Genomic DNA, 22,129 nt, shown 5'->3' with positions numbered 1-22,129 from the left:
GGCCTGCCAGGTAACCTCCACTCACTTGCAAGGAGCGTGGAGGATTCTGGTTCCAGTGTAGCACAGGGCATTGTGCAAACCTTGGAGCCCATCCTTTATACGTTGGAAGTGGTAAGTAACTCCGTACAGTACCACCAGACTGATCCATAATGGAGTATCTGGTGACCACTGTCTCAGCTTTCACTGCAGCACTGGCCTCCCTACATCTCACTGCATGAGGTTCGCAGTTCCTACCATGCAGGCTCAGACTACTGCCATCATGGGTGTGGATCTCAGTGCTCAGAGAGGCTTGAAGGCTCTTAGTGTAGTCCAGAACCCTGAACTCTACCAGGATTGCTGAGGTTGTGCACCCATGAGAGTGCACTGTCACTGTGAAGCACAAACCTGCAGGAAGACAAACCTCTCTCAGGAGGACACTGCCACTCCACCTTGCTGTGGCCTCTCAGCCAGCCAGTCCAGATTGCCAGCCATGTCAAGGATGTGCATTCCAAAGCCAGGTCCTCAAGGCCCAAAACTATTCAAGGGCTTCCTGCAAGGCCATCTACAGTTCCCCATGAAAAATCAGCAGCCTTCCATTAGCCATGCTGCAACCACTGGAATAGTACTGCACAAGAGCACTAGGCCAGGCAATAGCACCTGCAAGACAGATACGAAAGAGATGCACAAAAGTCAATAGTTCTGCTTTTTTGGTATTTTTAATATGATGCTGGATAAAGTTATGGAATGAAGGATTTTGCTGTTGACCTTTATTGATTGCTCATGGCCAAGGGGACTTTGCGATGGGGTGTCAAATATAGATGGAAGGTTGAGAAACGGTGGGTCCATGTTGGGATGGGGAGGTTCCTTTTAATTGAAGCGATGTCTTACAATATTGAGTCTCTCACTGTCCAGTTGCAGGTGGTTGATGTGGCCTCCTTGCCGCTTCTTCCTCCCAAGGTGGCCTCCAGAACCCAAGAGGTAGTAGCTGGGCCCTTAGAGCACCTAGGATGTGGAGGATGCAGCATACAAACACAAATATGAGCACCCTCTCTGGTATGTACTGCAGAGCTCTCCCTTAGCAATCTTTGCAGAGAAATTGTTGCTGGAGGAAGTGATAGCTTACTCTATAATGTTGCAGGTCTCGCCATGGTTCTCATTGAAGGTCCTCTGACCTCCTGTGTTGAGACTGCAGAAGGAGATCATGAGCCATTTTGGAGGGGGTAGCCTTCATTGCCAAGAACCCATCCTTCAGTGCATCTTGAGGACTCAAAGACAGCAGGCTGTGTGGACTGGCACAGGATAAATGTGTTGTGGGTGCTGCAAGGATAGCAGGCATTCACCAAGATGAACTACTTGGTATGATTGCACACCAACTGCACATTCAGAGAATGGCACCTCTTGCAGATGTGAGGGGCCTGAAGAACCGCATGCACCATCAGTAAGTCCACTATCCTGGTGAATCCACGTGTCCTTTAATTATGGTGTTTCCTCTTCAGGAAAAGAAGATGAGGTTTGGTCTCCTCTTTTCCAGTGTCTCCATGATCTCCAAGATGTACCTGTGAATGTCAGCTGTGAGATGCAACTTATGTCATCTGCTCCTGCCTGGAAGGATGGCAATCGTCACGGTCACTGGGAAGCCCTGCTTTGAGCCTCTAGTGGTAATTGTGAAGGGGGTAGCACAACAGTGGCAACCTTCTTAGTGAAGTATAACCTCCTCATACAAGCTAAGTAGAATTGGTGGCCTTTGAACACATTTTGTCAGGAAAGCCCTCCATGGAGTTTCTTCTTTCTTCTCCCTCCTCACATAGCTTCCCTCTGCTTCCTCCTCTTCAAGTTCTGGTCACACTGCAGATCTTGAGGTACTGCAACAACTGTCCCCATACCTGAGTAAGGCACTGGTCTTTCTTCCTTTACTATTTGCAGCAAATATCTTAGAATAGCTCCAGCAAATCATCACAGTGCTTCCAGAAACTTTGCATTTGTAAAAGTAAGTCATTTTTACCTCACATGGAACTTGTTGAGTGGCCATTTAAATAATTCCAGAACAGGGCCCAGTTTGCTTCATAATGCTTCATTCATGAGTGATTAATATAGATGCTGCCTGCGTATGTGTTGACCAAATCTGGGATTCTGGTATTGCATCAGCTGAATGACATTATGATAGTGTCCATTCAAGGTGTTCAATCACACACAGATGTATCACTTGTTCCATTTTAATGTAGCAACTCTGGGAGGAATGTGCAGGAAGCAGCTAGTGGCACACCCCGCACATACTTTAAATTCACTTATGGGATGTGGGCGTTGCTGGCTAGGCCAGCGTTTATTGCCCATCCATAATTGCCCTGGAGAAGGTGGTGGTGAGCTGCCTTCTTGAACCGCTGCAGTCCACGTGGTGCAGCTACACCCACAATGCTGTTAGGAAGTGAGTTCCAGGATTTTGACCCAGCGACAATGAAAGAAAGGTGATATATTTCCATGTCAAGATGATGAGTGTCTTGGAGGGGAACTTCCAGGTGGTGGTGTTCCCATCTTTCTGCAGCCCTTATTCTTCTAGATGGTAGTGGTCGTGAGTTTGGAAGGTACTGTCTAAGGATCCTTGGCGAGTTTCTGCATCTTGCAGATGGTACACACGGCTGCCACTTATCATTGGTAGTGGAGGCAGTGAATGTTTCTGGAAGGAGTGCCAATCAATGGGCTGCTTTGTTCTAGATGGTGTCAAGCTCCTTGAGTGTTGTGGAACTGCATTCATCCAAGCAAGTGGAGACCATTCCATCATACACCTGACTTGTGCCTTGTAGGTAGTGGACAGGCCTGTGGGGAGTCAGGAGGTGAGTTACTCACCACAGGATTCCTAGCCTCTCATCTGCTCTTGTAGCCACAGTATTTATGTGGCTAGCCCAGTTCAGTTTATGGTCAATGGTAACAATGTTGTTAGTGGGGTTTCAGCGATGGTAATGCCATTGAATATCAAGGGACAATGGTTAGATATTCTCTTGTTGGAGATGGTCATTGCCTGGCACTTGCGTGGAGCGAATGTTACTTGCCACTTGTCAGTCCAAGCCTGGATATTGTCCAGGTCTTGCTGCATTTGGACATGGACTGCTTCAGTATCTGAGGAGTCAAGAATGGTGCTCAACATTGTGCAATCATCAGCAAACCTTCCCACTTCTGACCTTATGATGGAAGGAAGGTCATTGATGAAGCAGCTGAAGATCTTGGGCCTAGGACACCACCCTGAAGATCTCCGGCAGGGATGTCCTGGAACTGATATGATTGACCTCCAACAAACACACCCATCTTTCTTTGTGCTAGGTATGACTACCACCAGTGGAGAGTTTTTCCCCCTGATTCCGATTGACTCCAGTTTTACTAGGGCTCCTTGATGCTGCATTCGTTCAAATGCTGCCTTGATGTTAAGAGCAGTCACTCTCACCTCATCTCTTGAGTTCAGCGCTTGTGTCCATGTTTGAACCAAGGTTGTAATGAGGTCAGACGTTGGATGACCCTGGCAGAACCCAAACTGAGCATCAGTGAGCAAGTTATTGCTAAGCAAGTATATTTGATAGTACTGTTGATGACCCCTTTATTGATGATCGAGAGTGGACTGATGGGGCAGTAATTGGTCAGTATAGATTTGTCCTGCTTTTTGTGTACTGGGCATATCTGGGCAATTTTCCACATTGCCGGGTAGATGCCAGTGTTGTAGCTGTACCGGAACAGCTTGGCTAGAGGCACGGCAAGTTCTGGAGCACTAGACTTCAGTTCTAATGCCGGAATATTGTCAGAGCCCTTTGCTGTATCCAGTTCCTTCAGCCGTTTCTTGATATCACGTGGAGTTAATCAAAATGGCTGAAGACTGGCATCTGTGATGCTGGAGACCTCTGGAGAAGGCTGAGATGGATCATTTACTTGGCACTTCTGGCCGAAGATCATTGCAAATGCTTCAGCCTTAGCTTTTGCACTGATGTACTCAGCTCCTCCATCATTGAGGATGGTGATATTTGTGCAGCCTCCTCCTCCAGTGAATTGTTTAATTGTCCGCCATCATTCACAACTGGATGTGGCAGGACCGTAGAGTTTAGATATGACCCGTTGGTTGTAGGACCACTTAGCTCTGTCTATCATTTGCTGCTAAAGCTGCTTGGCATGCAAGTAGTGTTGTAACTTCACCAGGTTGACACCTTATTTTTAGGCATGCCTGTTGCTGATCCTGCATAGGGTCTGAAGTCCCTCCAGACTGTATACCACTGTGCCACCACCTCTGCTGGGTCTGTCCTGCTGGTGGATCAGGACATACCCATGGATGGTGATGGTGGTGACTAGGACATGATCTGTAAGACATGATTCCATGAGTATGACTATGTCAGGCTGTTGCTTGACCAGTCTGTGAGACAGCCGTCCCAATTTTGGTACAAGCCCCCAGATTTAGTAAGGAGGACTTTGCTGGGTGAACAGGGCAGAGTTTGCCATTTTCATTTCCAGTGCCTAGGTCAATGTCGCTCATTTTCATTCCTTTTTATTGACATTTTAGCTGTTTGATACAACTGATTGGCCATTTCAGAGGGCATTTAAGAGTCAACCACATTACCGCGGATCTGGAGTCACATGTAGTTCAGACCAGGTGAGGACAGCAGTCAATGTTCTAGTGACAATACCACTACGCCATCGTCTAACGGTACTTTGCAATTCAATTTCACACCCTGTCTTTCACATGAGATGAGGTCCCACAAGATATCACATAATACTATTTTAAAGTGCTGGGGAGTTTACCCAGGCATCCTGGCCAATATATATCCGTTAAGTAACATCACTAAAAATAGATCATCTTGTCATTATCACAATGTAGTTTGTGGGCCAATTGGCTGCTGATGATGATTATACAGATGGGTGGGCGAGGCATGAAGGGATTTAAACACATGAGATTTTTAAAGCTGAGGCATAGGGGAACGAGCAGATATTGGTCAACAGAGATGGGATGAGTGGGACGAAGCAAGCAGCAGAGTTTTGGAAGAGCGGACATTGATGAGGCCTGGAATATGGAGGCTGGCAAGACAGCATTGGTATCATGAAATAGGCAGATGACAAAGGCACGGAAGAGGAGGTCAGTAGCAGATGGGTTTACAGTACTATCTTCAACTGGATCTGCAATCGCTCCCGCTCATTCGCCAACAGTGTGCAACGCAATAAATCGTTTCAAAATGTAAAATATGTAGTCAAACTAAGTTTTCCATTTACATGCACGAGAACGGTGTCTTTCTTTCGGGCTAAAAAATTACCTAACCGCTGACAAGGTGCAAGTTGACAACCTAAGCAGCAAAAACCAAGCGCGCGCACTGCGCAGGTGCTATAGGCATTCCGGTTGACGCATGCGCAGTGTTGGGCCAGGATGGGCTGGTTTGCAGCTGCAGCGCATGCTCAGAGTTTACCTACTCCCGATCAGCTCGGTGCTGACGCAGCCAGAGTGCGGGCAGCAAAAGGAGCGGGCACTGATTGGTGGTTTGAGCTCCGACCAACCGCCGCCGCCGCCTGAAAGCGAGCGGCGCACCGACAGGGGACGGGCCGATATCAACAGCAACACTGCGGGTCTGGGAGAAGTGCTAATATGGTTTAAAGAACGCCGGCTGTGATATATATATATTTTAAAAAAACCTTCCTTTCATTGCGAATAATTCCCGGGGCTTGGCCTGGGTTTCCAGGGAGCAGTTACATCCCGAGAGCAGAAGCCTTGGACTGTGGATTATCGGGTTTTTCAGCCAGTGAGAAAGAGAAGGTGGGGTCGCCAGAAGGAGAGCAGCGCCGAGCGGAGCCGAGCAGCCTGCTTTACCCGGCTGCTTCACTATCAATCAGTCTTTTCGTTTCATTGGCGTTGTCTGGAAAATTTCATTTTTTTTCTGTTTTGTGTTGAATTCCTTAACTGATCTACAAGGGAAACGGTTTTTTTTATCGAATTCACCGATTGGAGAGTTTTTTTCTACTTTGAAATCCCATTCTCAAAATTCTGATTTTAATTATCGACTATGGCCGACGACGACGTCCTGTTTGAAGATGTATATGAGCTGTGTGAAGTGATTGGCAAGTAAGTGTGTTTCATATATGTATATTTAAGTGGAAAATAAAACTGCAGCCAGAATGTGATGGGTTGTGGTTTCATTCGTGGGTTTACAGGACAGGCCCTCCCTTTTCTAGTGGATTACAGGATAAGGCCGAGACAGGATTTATTTAGTTTTTTTTGCATAACCGCTAAAATAACTCTGAAAATTAATTTAAACAAATAAAATTTAGAAATCAAAGCTATGCGTTCAGAAATCAATATTCATTTTCTACCTTTTAATGTAAAAGTGGTACAGCCGGTTGTAGATATTATTTACTCCTTTAATGTATGAACAGAAATTTAAATATCGATACCGTTGCTATGGTTGTAGTCTTTTGCATCTGAATGATACAGTGACTTCTTTTGAAGGCGCGTGCATCAGGCATTTATCTTCCCGGGAAATAGTAAGAGTAGCTTCGGTTGTTTCCCGCAAAACCCAGAATTAGCAGTGTCACCTGCATTAGTGTGCTATATTGTAATTCGATTCAGAAAGATTATTGTTTGTTAGCGTCGTACATTTTCTTAAACTGAATTTAAGATGCATTTTCGTTGTAGTGAGGGCAAAAAGGTTCTAGTGAAGTAGTAATTCCAATAGTGATTTTTCTATTACATTGGCATAATAGTTTGTAATTTATCAGCAGATTTTCATTGTTCATTTAAAATGTTTATCCATGCTGTCAATGTCCTCCTTGCAGGTTGGGTCATTCCGTTATTTCTATTGATTATTCAAAAATAGCACTGTAGGATATGGAGTATGCATGTGTATTACTATAATACTCATTTTCGTATCTCATTTTATTTGTTTAGAAACTTATTGAGAAATATTTACTTTTAACCATGCCCAAATGGTGGAATTGTTTTCTATTTTCCTTGGCCTACTCGGAGAGATGTAAAATGTTTTCAGTACTGTTATGTAATCAGAATGGCGGATATTTTCAAAAATCCATAATTGAAAGTAAATGATCAAATTTTGTTTCTTTTGATCTCATCTTGGGGGAAAAAAACATTTTTTACCACCAGCCTCTTTTATTTTTTATTATGTAGTTCAAGGGGTGTTATTGCCTCTTACATATAATCTGTAAAGATTTCCTGTCCCAAGTAAATTGCACTAAAGGCCCTCCAATGCACTGTGTCTAAACACCTGGAAGGGTCAAGCTACTTCATGAAAGTTTTTTTTTAAAGTGATCTTGTATGTTTTATTTAAAAATATATGTAATTTGAACCATAACTGAGTTGTTCAGCTGTGAAAGTAATTCATGTCTATAATTTCATCTGAATTTCTAAATTTTATTTTATGGCATATGTAGTAGTAGCCTTTTTGATTTGTTTGCCGTTCCAGAAGTGTCTGCTATGACTTTCTTCTGAAGATATTGTCGTGTGTGTGAGTAGTTGAGAGGGTACCATCATAGATATATAAATATTTTGATATGGTCATGTCTTGACAAGAAGCAATGATAACTGGAATATTTTTGAAACTGTGTTCCTGTGAAATGACATGGGCAAATATAATTTATAAATATACAATAAAACAAATTTGTGATCATATTACTTCGATTTGATAGTTGAGACCATATTCACAATAAAGTTGTTTTCCTTTATAGTTTTACTTGAAATTGCATTTCATTGTGTGGTACTGAGTTAAACCGCATTAATCAGTTTTACAGTAATTAATATAGGTAGGGAAATGGGAAGGATTGTAAAATTCTCATCCTTGTGTTCAAATCCCTCATGGTCTTTCAATTTCTGTAGCCTCCTCTAGCTCTCCAACCCTCAGGGAAATATGTGTTCTGTGAACTTTGGCCTCTTGTGCATTCCCTACTTCTCTCATCTCACCATTGGCAAGTATGCCTTCAGCCGCCTGGACCCTGAGCTCAAATTTCCTCGCTAAAGCTCTTTGCATCTCCAACACACTCTCCTCTCAAAACTCTGCGACTAAATTTTTGGTCACCTATGCTAATGTCTTTGACTGTTTTTTGTCACAATCATATTCCTATGAAATGCTTTGGAAAACTTTTCTATGTTAAAGCTGTTACATGAACGCATTTGTTGAGAAGGTGATTTTTTTGTCAAAACTCTTATTTCAAACCTTTAACGTGTTGACCTTTTGAAGGACTTTCAATCATGTTTGGTAAAAAGTACATAGAAAAGGTTGTCAAATCAATTAATAATCAGCAGTGAAAGCTCTGGAACCCTTCAAGAGGAAGTTGGTTTCTGTGATGGGGGACAGTAGGTATGTATAGAAAGATAACATAGTTGGTTTGAAAGGTCTGTCGTGTCCAAACTCATTCTTGTTGCTTGTTAACTATAATAACATTTTGGAATTTGGATTTTTTTAAAAATAAGTGCCCATTTTGTAGTAAAAGTGGGAAATACTCAGCAAGTCAGGCAGCATCTGTGGAGGAAGAGGCAGAGTTAACTTTTCAGGTCAATGCCCTATCACCAGAACTTGGAAAAGTTAAAAATGTAAGCGTTTTGTTGTAATGGGCTTCTATTTTTTTCACATTGGTTCCTTTTTTAAAAAATTAAAAAACCTTGTAACTATACCATTACACCAGATAAAATGAACATATAAAATTAGACATTATTAATTTTTTGTTTACTTTGAGCCTGACTTGACACTCTTGACAGCAATCTGTGGTGCTAAACTCTAGTTAATCCTTCTGAAATGTTATTCTAAATAATATACAAGTGGAATAACTCGCTATTTCTCCTCACCTCCCCCATCCCCAAACTTGCAGTTAAATGTTTTACTTTGGATTTTATTCATTTTTTTAAATAAAAGACAAAAGCTTATTTAAAAGACTTAATCATAATGCTCATAAAGCTCCTTGGAAATTTGTAGTAGACATGTTTTACTAATTTTCATGGAGTCAGCTTCCAGATGTAGTCTGAAGAGAAATTTGGAGAGGGAATTCAACAGCAGAGGACCTGGATAGCAAAAGGAACAGCTACCAATAGCGGAATGAAGGAAATGGAGATGCAGTCAAGAGACTGGAGTAGGAAGAACATAGTAGTTCAATAAGCACAGAGTGATGGATCAGTGAGATTTCATGCAGGCTAGTTTTTTGGATACTGAGAAAGTTAAGGGATGTGAGGAAGGTGGAACTGAGGTAGAAGGTCAACCATGATTGTGTAGAATGGTAGAACAGGCTCAATAGGTGAAATGGCCTACTCTGGCACCAATTTCTTATAGGCATAACGTTTTGGGCTGACCTGATGTTTATGGAGGATTGGAGGTTGGCTGTGAATTCCTTGGTACACTGAGTTTGGAGGTAACATAAGTATGGATGTGGATGAGGTGGGCAATATCACGTGTACGTGGGTGATCTTTGTGATTATAGATTACTTGCAATAGCCTGCTCACTGACACTCAGTTTGGGTTGCACCAGAGCCATCTAAACATGGTCAAAAGAGCTGAACTCTAGGTGAGATAAGAGTAATTGCCTTTGACATCAAGACAACATTTGATTGAGTATGGCGTCAAGGAGCCGTAGCAAAACTGGAGTCAACAGGAATAAGGGGGAAAATTCCCCACTGGTTGAAGTCATACCACAAAGGAAGATGACTGTGGTTGTTGAACGTCAAACATCTCGATTCCAGGACATCACTGCAAGAGTTCTTCAGTGTTAGTGTCCTAGGCCCAACCATCTTCAGCTGCTTCATCAATGACTTTCTCTCCGTGATAAGGCCAGAAGTGGGGATGTTTGCTGATAAGAATATTCACCAATTGCAGCTCCTCAGATACTGGAGCAGTTGGTGCCCAAATGCAGGAAGACCTGGACAACATGCAGACTTGGGCTGATAAATGGCAAGTAACATTTGTGCCACACAAGTGTCAAGCAATGACCACCTCCAACAAGAGAGAATCCAACCACCTCCCCTTGACATTTAGTTGCTGAATCTCCCCGATCAACATTCTGATCCAAAACTGGACCAGCCATATTAGTACTGTGGCTACAAGAGCAGGTCAAGAGGCTGGGAATTCTGCAATGAATAACTCACCACCTAACTCCCCAAAGCCTGCCCATCATCTACAAGGCAGAAGTCGGGAGTGTGATCAAATACTCTGCACTTGCCTGAATGAGTGCAGCTGTAACAACACTCATTTAATACCTGCACTGTCCAGTGTGTACCACCTACAAGATGTACTGCAGCAACTCACCAAGGCATCTTCGACAGTACCTTGCAAATGCACAATCTCTACCACCTAGAAGGGCGAGGGCAGCAGCTGCATGGGAACACCACCACCTACAAGTTCCTCTCCAAGCCATATAGTGTTCTGACTTGGGACTATATCGCCATTCCTTCACTGTTGCTGGATCAAAATCCTGGAATTCCCCCCCCCCTTCCCTAACAACACTGTGGGTTTTTTAGCACCACATGGGCTGCAACAGTTCAAGAAGGTGGCTCACCACCACCATCTCAAGGACAATTAGGGATGGAAAATAAATGCTGGTCTAGTCAGTGGTGCCCAAATCCCATGAAATCATTTTTTAAAAAATTCTATGGAGTTGGAAACTTGGCTCAGGGTCAAGTAGAATTCTGAGGTTGTGAATAGTGGTTCAACTTATGATGGGAGAGTTGGAATTCATGGTGAGGAGATGGAATCACTGGTGAGGTTTGGGGCTTGTGGTGGGACATAAAAGATGGTTTGACAGCAGCAAGTAGATGGGGGGAACAAAGATCCTTGTGGGGGTGGGGGAGTGTTGTGTGTGGACTTCAGAAGTATGAGTTGGAAGGAGAAATCATTACTGGGGATGTTCTGGCTGTGACCTGAATTGGTATAAGTGGGGCTTAGTAACAACAAAGGCATTGGAGATAGATAATGTGGTCAATTGTGACAGGTTGCAGAGATTGAGAAGGACATGGGATAATAAACCATAGTTGATTGCAGAGGGAGCCATTTATGACTTTGGTTCGGGGCACCACTGTGTTGTAGCAGGAGTGAAAACTTAATTGGACGGATTCAAACTGGAGTTGTAAGATGGGCAAGGATGGGAGGTGACAATTTGTTCAGGGACTGGGGAGAGGAAATGGCAGGTGACTGGTTGTTTGCAAGGACAGAGTCGGAGGTTTTTTGAGTATGGGAGGATGGTGGATTTAAAAAGGAGGGAACAATACCTGAAGAAAGGGAATCATTTGCAATGTCGCCTATGCATTGGGGTCAGGGGGGATGTTGGGTGGTCAGCAGATAATGGGATGACGTCAAGGAAGTGGGCAATTGGTCTCTTGGACAAGATCTTGAATAGACCCTGAGGGTTGATAGAGAAACTAGAGTAAGACATGGATCATTGGTGGTTGAGTTTGCAGAGTGGGGGCCTACAGCAGATGCAGTTGAACAGATGATCTCAATCTTGGAGAGAGAGGCCTCTGATCACTTTTGTCATGAAGATATATTAATATCTATAATGGAATTTTTTTTTATAAATCAAGTTTAGTTGTGTCTGTGTATGTGTGTCTTAATTGGATTAAAGCCAGCTGGCCTAAAGGCTTTGATGTATGGAAAGAAGTAGGTTTGAAATGGTAATTAGATAAACATGGGGAAGTTTAGAAACATAGGGGTCAAGGGGGCAATTTGCATTTTTAAATAAACCATTCAAAAGAATGGATGAGATCTTGCACCTAGGTAGATAATGCCAAGCAGCGTGTTTATTCTTTTCAGTTTACTAATAAAATTGGTGGAATGAAACAATGTTATTAGAACAGGTAAAATTAAAAGCCAAGTGATTCAAAGAGGAAAATATGTATAAAGGAGATTGTGGGTAAGGTCGAGGCATTTGAAGATGCCTCAAGTGTGAGAAGCCTCAGCCTGCTGTCTGCAAGGACCTAGAGCTGAAAGAAACTCATTTTGAATGGGACTGTCCAGGTTCTGCTTTGCCAGGTGTCTCTTTTGAATCTGAGATTTAGCGTTGTTTGACTCAGTCAGATTAATTAGGGATTTTTTGTTATTATAGTAATTTTGTAGACGTACGTATGTGTTTACAATCTATCTTGTATTAATAAATGTTTAATTTAGTTTTATAAAAACCCTAGAGACTCGATCTTATTACTACTGAATCCAAAGCCTGCATCTCAACATACAAATTGCAAAAATGGGTTATGCCAGTTGTTTCAAGTTTCCCTCTGGGATTTGAACAACTCAGCCTTTACCAGTGGCTGTGCCATTATAATTGGGGGCTCTTTTGCAGGATATATTTATAATTCCTTTCTTTTGGAATTGGTAAATCTTAAGGCTACGAGTACGAGAAGCACTTTGAATTCAGGAGTTGGTGTGAGGTATTTTTGAAGTGGTGAGACTGCAAAAAATGGCTGTATCTGTGGCTAAATATTTTTGGAAGTAGAAGATATAACTTTGGGTTACAGAAAGTATCCAAGAGTAAGTTAACAGAGTTGGTGGATAAATTACGATTGGGGTTACCTGCGGGGGCTAGGAAATCAGACATAATTGAAATAATAGCATTTGAAATTGGAAGGAATACCTGAGAGAGAATTTTCCAAGGGGTGGTTCATTGGAATGGGCTCAAATTCAGTTGCAAATGAAAATGATTGAATTAGAAGAAAAAGGAAGAGGGCATTCCAAAGGGGAAAGGCAGGAGAGATGAAAGAAAACAGGATAAGGAGTTAGAAATTATGAAGATAGAGAAGGAGGAAAGAGAAAAAAGAGGGAGAGGATTGTTGGCAGTTAGAGACTCCAGAAGGTGAGGAAGGATTTATCTCGAGTAGAACCCAGTCAGGAGATGTTTAAATTTGTACAAGCTCTTCCAAAGTTTGAGGAAAAAAATATTGAAGCATTCTTTATTTCATTTGAGATGATAGCTAAACAGATGAAATGGCCACAGGAGAACTGGAGAACATGAGGTATATGCTTCACTGTCTGAAGGAGTATCGGTGAATTATGATGTGTTAAAAAACGCTATTTTGAGTGCATATGAGTTGGTTCCTGAAGCATTCAGGCTGAAATTTTGGAATATGATAAAAGGGCCTGGGCAAACTTTTTTGTTGAGTTTATAGAGTAAAACAAAGTAATTTTGACCGCTGGATACGAGCATTAAAGATAGAGGCAATGTATGCAGCTCTTAGAGAGGTCATTCTTTTGGAAGAGTTTAAAGATTCAATTCCTTCAGTAGCGAGGGGAACAGAGGGTTGGTTTTGTAAGACAAGCAGCAGAGATAGTTGATGATTGAGTTAGTGCATAGAGCTAAATCTTTTTTGTCACCCTTTTTTAAATCAGGGAAGGATAGAAAGTGGAAGGTGAAAGGAAGGTAGGTAGTCAGGGAAGAGAAGGAGTAGGTGGCAGTTCCCAGGAAGTTTTTTCTCAATGAAAAGGAAGGCGCTGAGGGTAGGAGTGACATTCACAAGTGTTTTCATTGTAATAAAGTAGGGCACACAAAGTCAGTGTGTTGGAAATTGCAGGGAAAATCTGGAATTTTTGGGCTGCAGAAAAGTTCTAGAAGTCAAAGGACAGAGTTCTGAGGTTCAGGTACAGGAGAAACCATGGTTTGTGTACAGGTGAAATGGGGAGAATCAGTGATAGGTAAAGAATTGGGAATGTGTTCACAGTTTACCGAAGGGAGTTCTGAGGAGCAGGTTGCAGAAATGTTTAAAGATTTTGTGTGTGAAGGGAAACTCAAATGTATAGGGTAGAGTAGGTAAAGATGTTAATATTTAGAGACACGGGCTAGTCAATCCTTAATGTTGTGGGATAATATTTGTTGTTCAGAGGGAGTCTTGCAGGAACAGGTGATGTGAGATTAATGGAGATGCTAAATCTATTCCATTGTGGAAGGTCAATTTTAAAGAGTAAGTGGAAAACTGGCAAAGTGACTCGGGCTGGTGCAAAAATTGCCCATTACAAGGGTTCAGCTTATTCCGGGTAATGATATAGCTGGATCACATGTGGTTGATGCTTATGGCATTTGAGAAGCCTGTAGAAGTGTTTTCAAAAGAGGTGTTACAGGAGGAGCATCCTGGATTGTTTCCTGATTGTGTGATAACGAGATCACAGGCACACAGGTTGAAAAGAGAAAGGCAGGAAGGAAGTGTTGAAATCCAATTAGCAGGCACTGTGTTTGATAACATTGTTCAGAAAGAGACAGGAGAGGACAAATCGGCTGGAATGTTTAATTCAAGGCAGTTAATTAAGTTGTAGTAGGATGATTTGCAATTAAAACAGTTATATCAGAAAGATTACTCGGAAACAGGCAAAATGTATTCCAGAATGTTATTTTCTTAAGGGTGATATTTTAATGAGAAAATGGAGGCCAGATCATGTCTCAGCAAATGAAAGGTGGAGGGAGGTACATCAGATTATTATCCCATTACAGTATAGAAATGGGATTCTGAGGATTGCTCATGAAATTCCAATGAGGGGACATTTAGGAATTAGAAAGACACACAAAAAGTACAGAAACATTTTTATTGACCAGGATTGCATAGGGATGTAGTCAACTTCTATATAACATGTTATACATGTCAGTGATCGGGAAACCACAAGCAATGATTTAAGACGGCGCCTTTAATCCTAATACCAGCATTTGAAGAACCTTTTACTAGGGTCATGATTGATTGATTAGACCTTAAGACTAAAAGTGGAAATCAGTACTTACAATAATGGGATGTGCCTACCAGATTTCCTGAAGCGATACATTTGAAGAAATATTACAACTAAGAAGATTGTGGAAGAGTTAACTAAATTTTTTTACAAGACATGGTTTACCTAAAGAAATAAAATTTGAACCCTGATCTGATTGTATGTTACAGCTGTTTAAGGAAGTAATGAACAGTTTGGGGATAAAACAGGTTAAGTCAACAGCTTATCATCCTGAGTCACGAAGGACTTTGGAAAGATGGCATCAAACTTTAAAAACTATGATGAGAGCGTACTACCAGGATTATCCACAGGATTGGGGTAGGGGAATTCCATGCTTGTTATTTGCTAATAGAGACGTTCCTAATGCATCGACTGCTTTTAGCCATTTTGAACTAGTTTATGGTCATAAGGCAAGGGGACCACTAAAATTGATTATGAGAAATCGGTGAGTCAAAATCCAGAAACCACTCTCCTGGATTATGTGTCAAACTTGAGAAAGAGATTAGACAGAGCATGTGAGTTGGCTAGGGAACATTTAAAGCTATCACAGCAAGTGATGAAAGTGAAGACAGATAAAGCTAAAGCTCAGTTTTATTGCTGGAGAGAAAGTGCTAGTTCTGTTACCAGTACTGGGGGACGTATTAAAGGCAAGGTTTAGTGGGCCTTACAGGATTGAAAAGAAATTGGGTGAAGTAAATTATTTAATAAATACTCCAGATAGAAGAAAGAAGTGGGTGTGTCATGTAAGGATACTTAAAAATATTTTGACAGAGAAGAGGACCAAAAGAAGCTATTAGTGGTAGTAGATAATGAGAAAGAAGATTCTGAAATTGATTTTCCTCTAAACAAATTGCATAATGAGGGGGTACTTGAAAACATAAATGTAATATTGAGTTACCTTCCAGACAAGGGTCAAAGTGATTTGGAAAAACTATTACAGTTATGCAAAGCTATTTGTAGAAATAAGTTGGGGAGGGCAGATTTAGCTATACAGGATGCCTCTGACATTTAATCTTTGCTAAGGCAGCATCCTTATAGATTAAATCCGGCAAAGTTATCACAAGTACAGAAAAATTGATTTCATGCTTCAAAATGATATCGAGTCTAGTTGCAGTAACTGGAGTTTGCTCATTGTATTGGCACTGAAACCGGATGGAGAACACAGACTGTGTGGACTATCGAAAGGTGAATGCGATGACAAAAGCAAATTCATATCTTATACCACGGTTGGAAGATTGTCCCACTTTCTCAATACAATCAAAATTTATCAGTAATGTTGACTTGCTAAAGGGATATTGGCAAGAATAGTTATTGGAGGGAGATATTGGCTTTTGTGACACCAAATGGGCTGAGTTTAAAGTTGGTATGAAGAATGCACCTGCGACATTTCAAAGATTGACAAAGTAATTGAAGGTCTAGGCAATTGTGCTGTTTATATTGATGACTTAATAGTTTTCAGTCAGATGTGGGATGAACATTTTACAGCATCTGGAAGAATTATTTACTCGATTACAAAAAGTAAATTTGGTGATGAACTTGGCTGAAAGTGAATTTGAAAAAGCGCAAGTTACGTATCTAGGTCATACCTTTGGACATGGTAAGGTGCTCCAAGGGATGTGAAAGTCAAGGCTATCGCGGATTTTCCAGTGCTTACAACAAAGTGAGAAGTTTTGAGATTTCTGGGCATGAGTGGGTTTTACTGGAAATTTGTACCAAATTTTAGCAGTGTGGTTGCTCCACTGACTGAACTATTAAAAAAGAACAAAAAGCTTTGATGGACGCAGGAGTGTCAGAAAGCATTTGATCGTTTGAAAACTGTATTAACTACGACACCAGTTTTGGCAGTACCCAATTACGCCAAGCAATTTAAGTTGGCCGTTGACACAAGCGACATAGGCATTAAGGCTGTACTGTTACAAGAAGATGACACCGGAATTGAAAAACCGATGGGGTATTTTTCACCAAAGTTGAATGCACAACAAAGAGGATATTCAATGATTGAAAAGGAGATGTAGGGTTTCATGTTAGCATCATAGCATTTTGAAACCTGTGGCAAATAATTCACCGAAAACAATTGTTTATACAGACCACAATCCTTTAAAATTTCTGGACAAATTTCAGGACAGAAGTTAAAGGCTATTCAGATGGAGATGATTACTGCACCCATTTAATCTACAGATTCTACATGTTGCTGGTAGAGAAAATCTGATTGCAGATGCGTTATCAAGAGTTTCAAGCTTAAAGGGAAAATTGGACATTTTAAAACCTGGACACTGAACTGGAATGATTTCTGCTGATACCAAGGATTTGTGTATATAATGTAAATGCTTGCATCTGGTAGTGTAATAAGTGTAAAAATGAAGCTACCTTTTAAAATGTTCATTTTTTAATAAGGAGGGAGATGATATTAATGTCTATAATGTTATTAGAAATTATTTTTTAACATAGTGTGTGTCTTAATTGGATTAAGGCCAGCTGGCCTAGAGGCTTTGATGTATAGAAAGAAGTAGATTTGAAATGGTAATTAGAAAAACAAGGGGAAGTTTAGAAACATAGGTGTCAAGGGGGCAATTTACAAATTTAAGTACACCATTCTAAAGAACGGGTGGAATCTTGCACCTAGCCAGAAGACGCTAAACAATTTTTTTTTTCAGTTTGCTAATAAAATTGATGGAATGAAAGGATGTTATTGTTAGAGGTAAAATTAAAAGCCCAGTGATGCAATGGAAAATGTCCATTCAAAGAGGAAGATATGTATAAAGGAGAAAGGATATTTCTGTGTAATGTAGAGGTTTTTTAAGATCCATCAAGTGTGAGAAGCCTCAAGCGGTTGTCTGCAAGGACCCAGAGCTAAAAGAAACCCATTTTGAATGTGACTGCCCAGATTGTGCTTTGTAGGCGTCTCTTTGAACGTATGAGATTTACTGTTGCCTTAAGTGGGGTCTGACTGAGAGTCAGATTAATTAGGGAATTTTTGGAGTTACTATAGTAATTTTGTATGTATATGTTTACAATCTTTCTGGTAATAAATGTTTCATTTAGTTTTATAAAAATCTCTTGAGAATGTGGTCTTATCACTACTGAATTCAAAGCCTACATCATGAAACATACAAATTGCAAAAATGGGTTATGCCAGTTGCTTCAAGCTTCTGTCTGGGATTTGAACAACTTAGCCTTTACCAGTGGCTGTGTCATAATACCTTTGAACATGTTGGAGGTGAAGTAGGCAGCAGGGGAGGGGAGTTTAAGGAGACAGAGGCCATGGGATTTCATTTGCTGTCCAGAGTTAACGTTTCAAGTCCATAGGGCTCTTCAGAGGAAGAGGCTTACGGACTCATATGGATTTGAAACGTTAACTCAGTTTCTCTTTCCACAGATGCCGCCAGAGCTGCTGAGTTTTTCAGCATTTTCTGTTTTTATTTCAGATTTCCAGCTTTTATCTAAGGCCTGATGGAGCTTGATTTGGTCAAATAAAATCTGGAGGTGGATGATTAAACTAATTGTGCACTAGATTGCTCAATTCTACACTCTTGAGAGACCAAAGGTTACAGCCATATCATGTGAAATGATCAGAGTGTGGGAGAGATGCTTTTACTGGGCATAGAAGCTTCAAAGCTAGAGCAGAGGGAGTGGTTAGGTGGATAGGCACCTGTGTAGCCGGCGACTGGAAGATCAAAGGCTAGATAGTAAGGAATTTGAAAGAGCAGTTGTAAATGGCTTGGGCATATAAAGAAGGAAGTGGAGTTTGAAAGTGGTAGAAGGATATGGCTGATAAAAGAAATGATCAGGTCTGTGATTGGGAGTAGCAAAGTCATATGAGCTGGCAAATTTGAGGGGCTGGCGATGCATGAGGTAGGAGAATTTATATGGAGGAAGAAATTGAGGCAGGACAGTGAAATTAGAGAGCTAGTAAGCTGAGCTGGGACAGAGTTTGAAATCACCAAGGATAACAATGCAGAGGCGGAGGGAGGATATCTGAATGAGAAACTTGGGTGAGGCATTTTTTCAAAAGGGAGGATTTTAAAATGGAGGCTGGAGAGGTGGAACAAAGTGAAGTGCTCAAAGGAGGTGACACATCTGAAGAGTGGCGGTAAGAAACTTGGTACTAAAGAAACTTGAGCTTTACGTTTTCAAAGAAGGTGGCCTCACTACCAAGTGGAGTGGTTGAAATGGATATAATTAGTGCATTCAAGGGAAGGCTATATGCGGGAGCAGTGAAGAGAGATATAGGGGCAGGACAGGGAGTGGGAGGAAGTTCATGAGAGGTATAAAAACTGACATTGACCAGTTAGATCAAATGGCCCTTTCCTGTACCACAGATCTGTCAGATTAGTTGGGAGTACTAGACAAAAACAATATTTGGAAATTGTGTACTAGGTTACATATTTAGCAAGCAGTTTTGACAGGGAACATTTGTTGGCATTGAAAATTGATGGATGGATAAATCATTCTGTTCAGCAAAATAGTTATTTTACCATGCAAGGATTGTAAAACAAGGGACACTATATTCAATTTTCAGCTTTGTGCAGGTTTGTCTAATTTTTAATCATTGATGCTGAATGCATTTTGGTGTAGTAGCTACTGGAATCATAAATAATCATAATTGTCAAAGGCTTTTTTCAAGGAATCAGAGATTAATGTAGAACCAAAATTAAACTAAGATGGGAGAATTGAGGTACAGAGGAAAGAATTTTTATTTGCTAAGTTGGAGAAACTTCATAAACACGTGGCTATTCTGTCCATTGTGCCTGTGTTAATTCTAGCCCCATGTCAGAGCAATCTACTGCAATCCTCTTGTACCCTTTAATTTTTTTCTATATAATCATCTGAAACCATCTTAAATGCCATGATTGATGTTTTCAGAAGCCACTTATAACCCATATTTTAGTAACAATTTGCACAAAAAATCCTTCAAAACAGCGTTTTTAATCTTTGATTTCATGAGCTTATGTCCCGTGGTAACTTACTTACTGACCAGTGATCACCACTTACCCTGTCAAACAGGTTCAAGTTTTGAAGGTGACCTTCCACGACGACCCCTCGCCCCCCCCCCTCCCGCAACCTTAAATGTTTTAAGCTCTTAACAAACACTCAATTTTCAAATGTCTCATTGTAATTATATCCACTGGTCCCAGGTATCATGTGTTCTGCCCTGTTCCCCCATGCTATTAAAAATGTTACTATTTGGGATATATACCATCATCTTTTTTCCAAAATGTGCTCCTTTACAGTTATTTGCATTTGCAGCTTATCTTGCCACTTTTATTTCTTTGACTTGTAATTTCCTGTATTCTTCATTGCAATTTGCCATGCTGTCTAATTGGATAACTATTTTATCTATGCCCATATCTCCATCATATTTGTGTATGGAATGCCACTAGCTTCATCTTTCCTATCCAGGAAATTCATTTTTCCTGTCCTTTGCTTTTATTCTTCCTACATCCTTTATCCAGGTTGTTATTAGTATCTTAATTTTTGCAAAAGGTCTTTATTATATGTTTAGCAAACACCTTTTGAACGTCCATATGCACCACACTGCTTTTCATAATTATTGATCTTGTGGTGTGACTTGGTGGGCAAAAAAGTTAAGAAATGTCTGTTCCTGCATTGTTTTTTTTTACTGGTCCTGTGCTTTTTCTCATTTCTTTCACTTTTACTTTTTCCTCTTGCTTTCTTTTCTTTGTACCCTCTGTCATGGTATCACTCTCTTTCACTCTTTCTGACCCTTGTAATTCTTGCCTGTTTGTCCTATCTGTGTATTTTTTCCATTCTTTTCGCATGCCTCAGGCTTGCTAATTATGTGATTTTATTCAATTGTTAGCTTTTACCATTTAGATCAGAACTGGATAGAGTTTACAGGATGCCGTGGCCTTTTTGCCAAAGGCCAGTCTGGCTATTAATCATTAAAAATTCCTGGTGAATTTTCTCTCTCTCTCTCTCTCCCCCTAAAATACGTTTGCACTAGGGTTTTTTTTTTGATCGGGATGGGATGGAAAGGTTTTCTATTTTTGAGGTTCACAGCAGATTGAATACCCTTTTCTCTCTGGAAATGTTCAGAAAGGCCAGCAATTTCTTTGAACAAAAAATTATTTTATGAGTGCAGTAGCATGTAGTTATGTTACTGGACTAGTGATCCAGAGACATAAGATCAAATCCCACTATAGCTGCTGGGGAATTTTAAATTCAATTTAAATAAACCTGGGGTAAAAATCCAGTATCAATAATCATGACCATAAAACTGCAACTGAACCCCATCTGGTTCACTAAATTTCTTTCTTGGAAGGAAATCTGCTGCCCTTGCTCATATGGCCCACAAGTGACCCCAAACTCTCAGCAATGTGGTTGACTCTTATTGGCTCCTTAAACGGCCTAGCAAGCTTTTCTACTTCCTTCATTACTATGACAGCAGAGCTAATGCAGTGCCACTAGGAGTCTTCCCTCCCTTTTCAAGTTGAGGGAAAGAGGGTGTTTTGATCTGGGGCATGTTATGTAAACCTCCAGTAAAGAGGCCCAGCTTGTTGCTTTCCAGTTATATGAAGATGGGAAATCATCTACACTTGTTGACTTCATATAGATGCATATCTGGCAGATGGAATGATATACACCCTTTTTTTCATTCTCCAACACCCTCCTTGCAATGATGCGTAGCATTTGTGAGACATACATCAGTCAACATGATATGAGGGGAAAAATGGCGGTGTACTTTCAACTGGCTCCAAGTTCTACAAGAATAGTGACTCAACCAATGGCAATTTAAGACACGTCAGGTTCGCCATGAACTGGGAGTCTGACTTCACTACCAACAAAACACTTGAAAAATGTAGTATGCTGCTGTTTAAAAAAAAACTCTGCCAGAAGACTCGACATATTATATCCTATGTGATCAAAGTACACAATTGCAACAATATATAAACTTGTATAAATTTAATTAAACGTTTTAAAGCCTGCGCAAAATATATGTTTCCCTAAACAACAGTCACTACACTTCATCAGTACTACTTTGGCTGTAAAGTACTTTGGCACATCCTGAGGTCAGGACAGGTTATATAAATGCAGGTTCAAATGGCCTTATTTTAAAAACTGGTCTTTTTTTTAATAGTCTTCCTTCCTTTCCTTTCCAAAGAAGAAAATAAAGTGTGACTGGCAAGCCACAATGCAAGGTTTAGATATGATATGAATAGGAATGATATCAAGACTAGATGTTGGACAAACAGGTTGGCACAGAGGCATTGGATGATTCAAAATAAGAACTGAACTATGAAGGTGAGGTGTTGAAGGAAGATCGTGTCATTGACTACAGCATGGTCAAGGTTGACGAGAGGGTTAAAGCACAGTAATTATAACAGAAACTGGGGATTGGAGAGATTGAGTCACACTTGATGGAGAGGTGGACTTGTATCATGAAAACAGCAACATGTTTATGGACCTTGAAGAGGAAGAGAAGATTTGAGGTAGCATGCTAGTTAGCC

General features: G+C 40.8%; 1 protein-coding gene across 4 annotated transcripts in view; it reads left to right on the top strand.

Moving 5' to 3' along the window:
- The first annotated feature begins 5,443 nt into the window (after nt 1–5,443).
- The window catches only part of caska (calcium/calmodulin-dependent serine protein kinase a), a 494,230-nt gene continuing 477,544 nt past the window's right edge, over nt 5,444–22,129 (top strand). For all 4 annotated transcript variants that reach the window (XM_041210838.1, XM_041210837.1, XM_041210836.1 and 1 more), the window contains exon 1: nt 5,444–6,055. In XM_041210838.1, coding sequence (XP_041066772.1) covers nt 5,997–6,055 — 59 coding nt within the window. In that variant the 5' untranslated portion in view covers nt 5,444–5,996. The remainder of the gene's footprint in view (nt 6,056–22,129) is intronic.

Source organism: Carcharodon carcharias, chromosome 18 (assembly GCF_017639515.1).
Source record: "Carcharodon carcharias isolate sCarCar2 chromosome 18, sCarCar2.pri, whole genome shotgun sequence".
Lineage (NCBI taxonomy): Eukaryota > Metazoa > Chordata > Chondrichthyes > Lamniformes > Lamnidae > Carcharodon > Carcharodon carcharias.
This window is presented reverse-complemented; position numbering and strand designations above follow the sequence as displayed.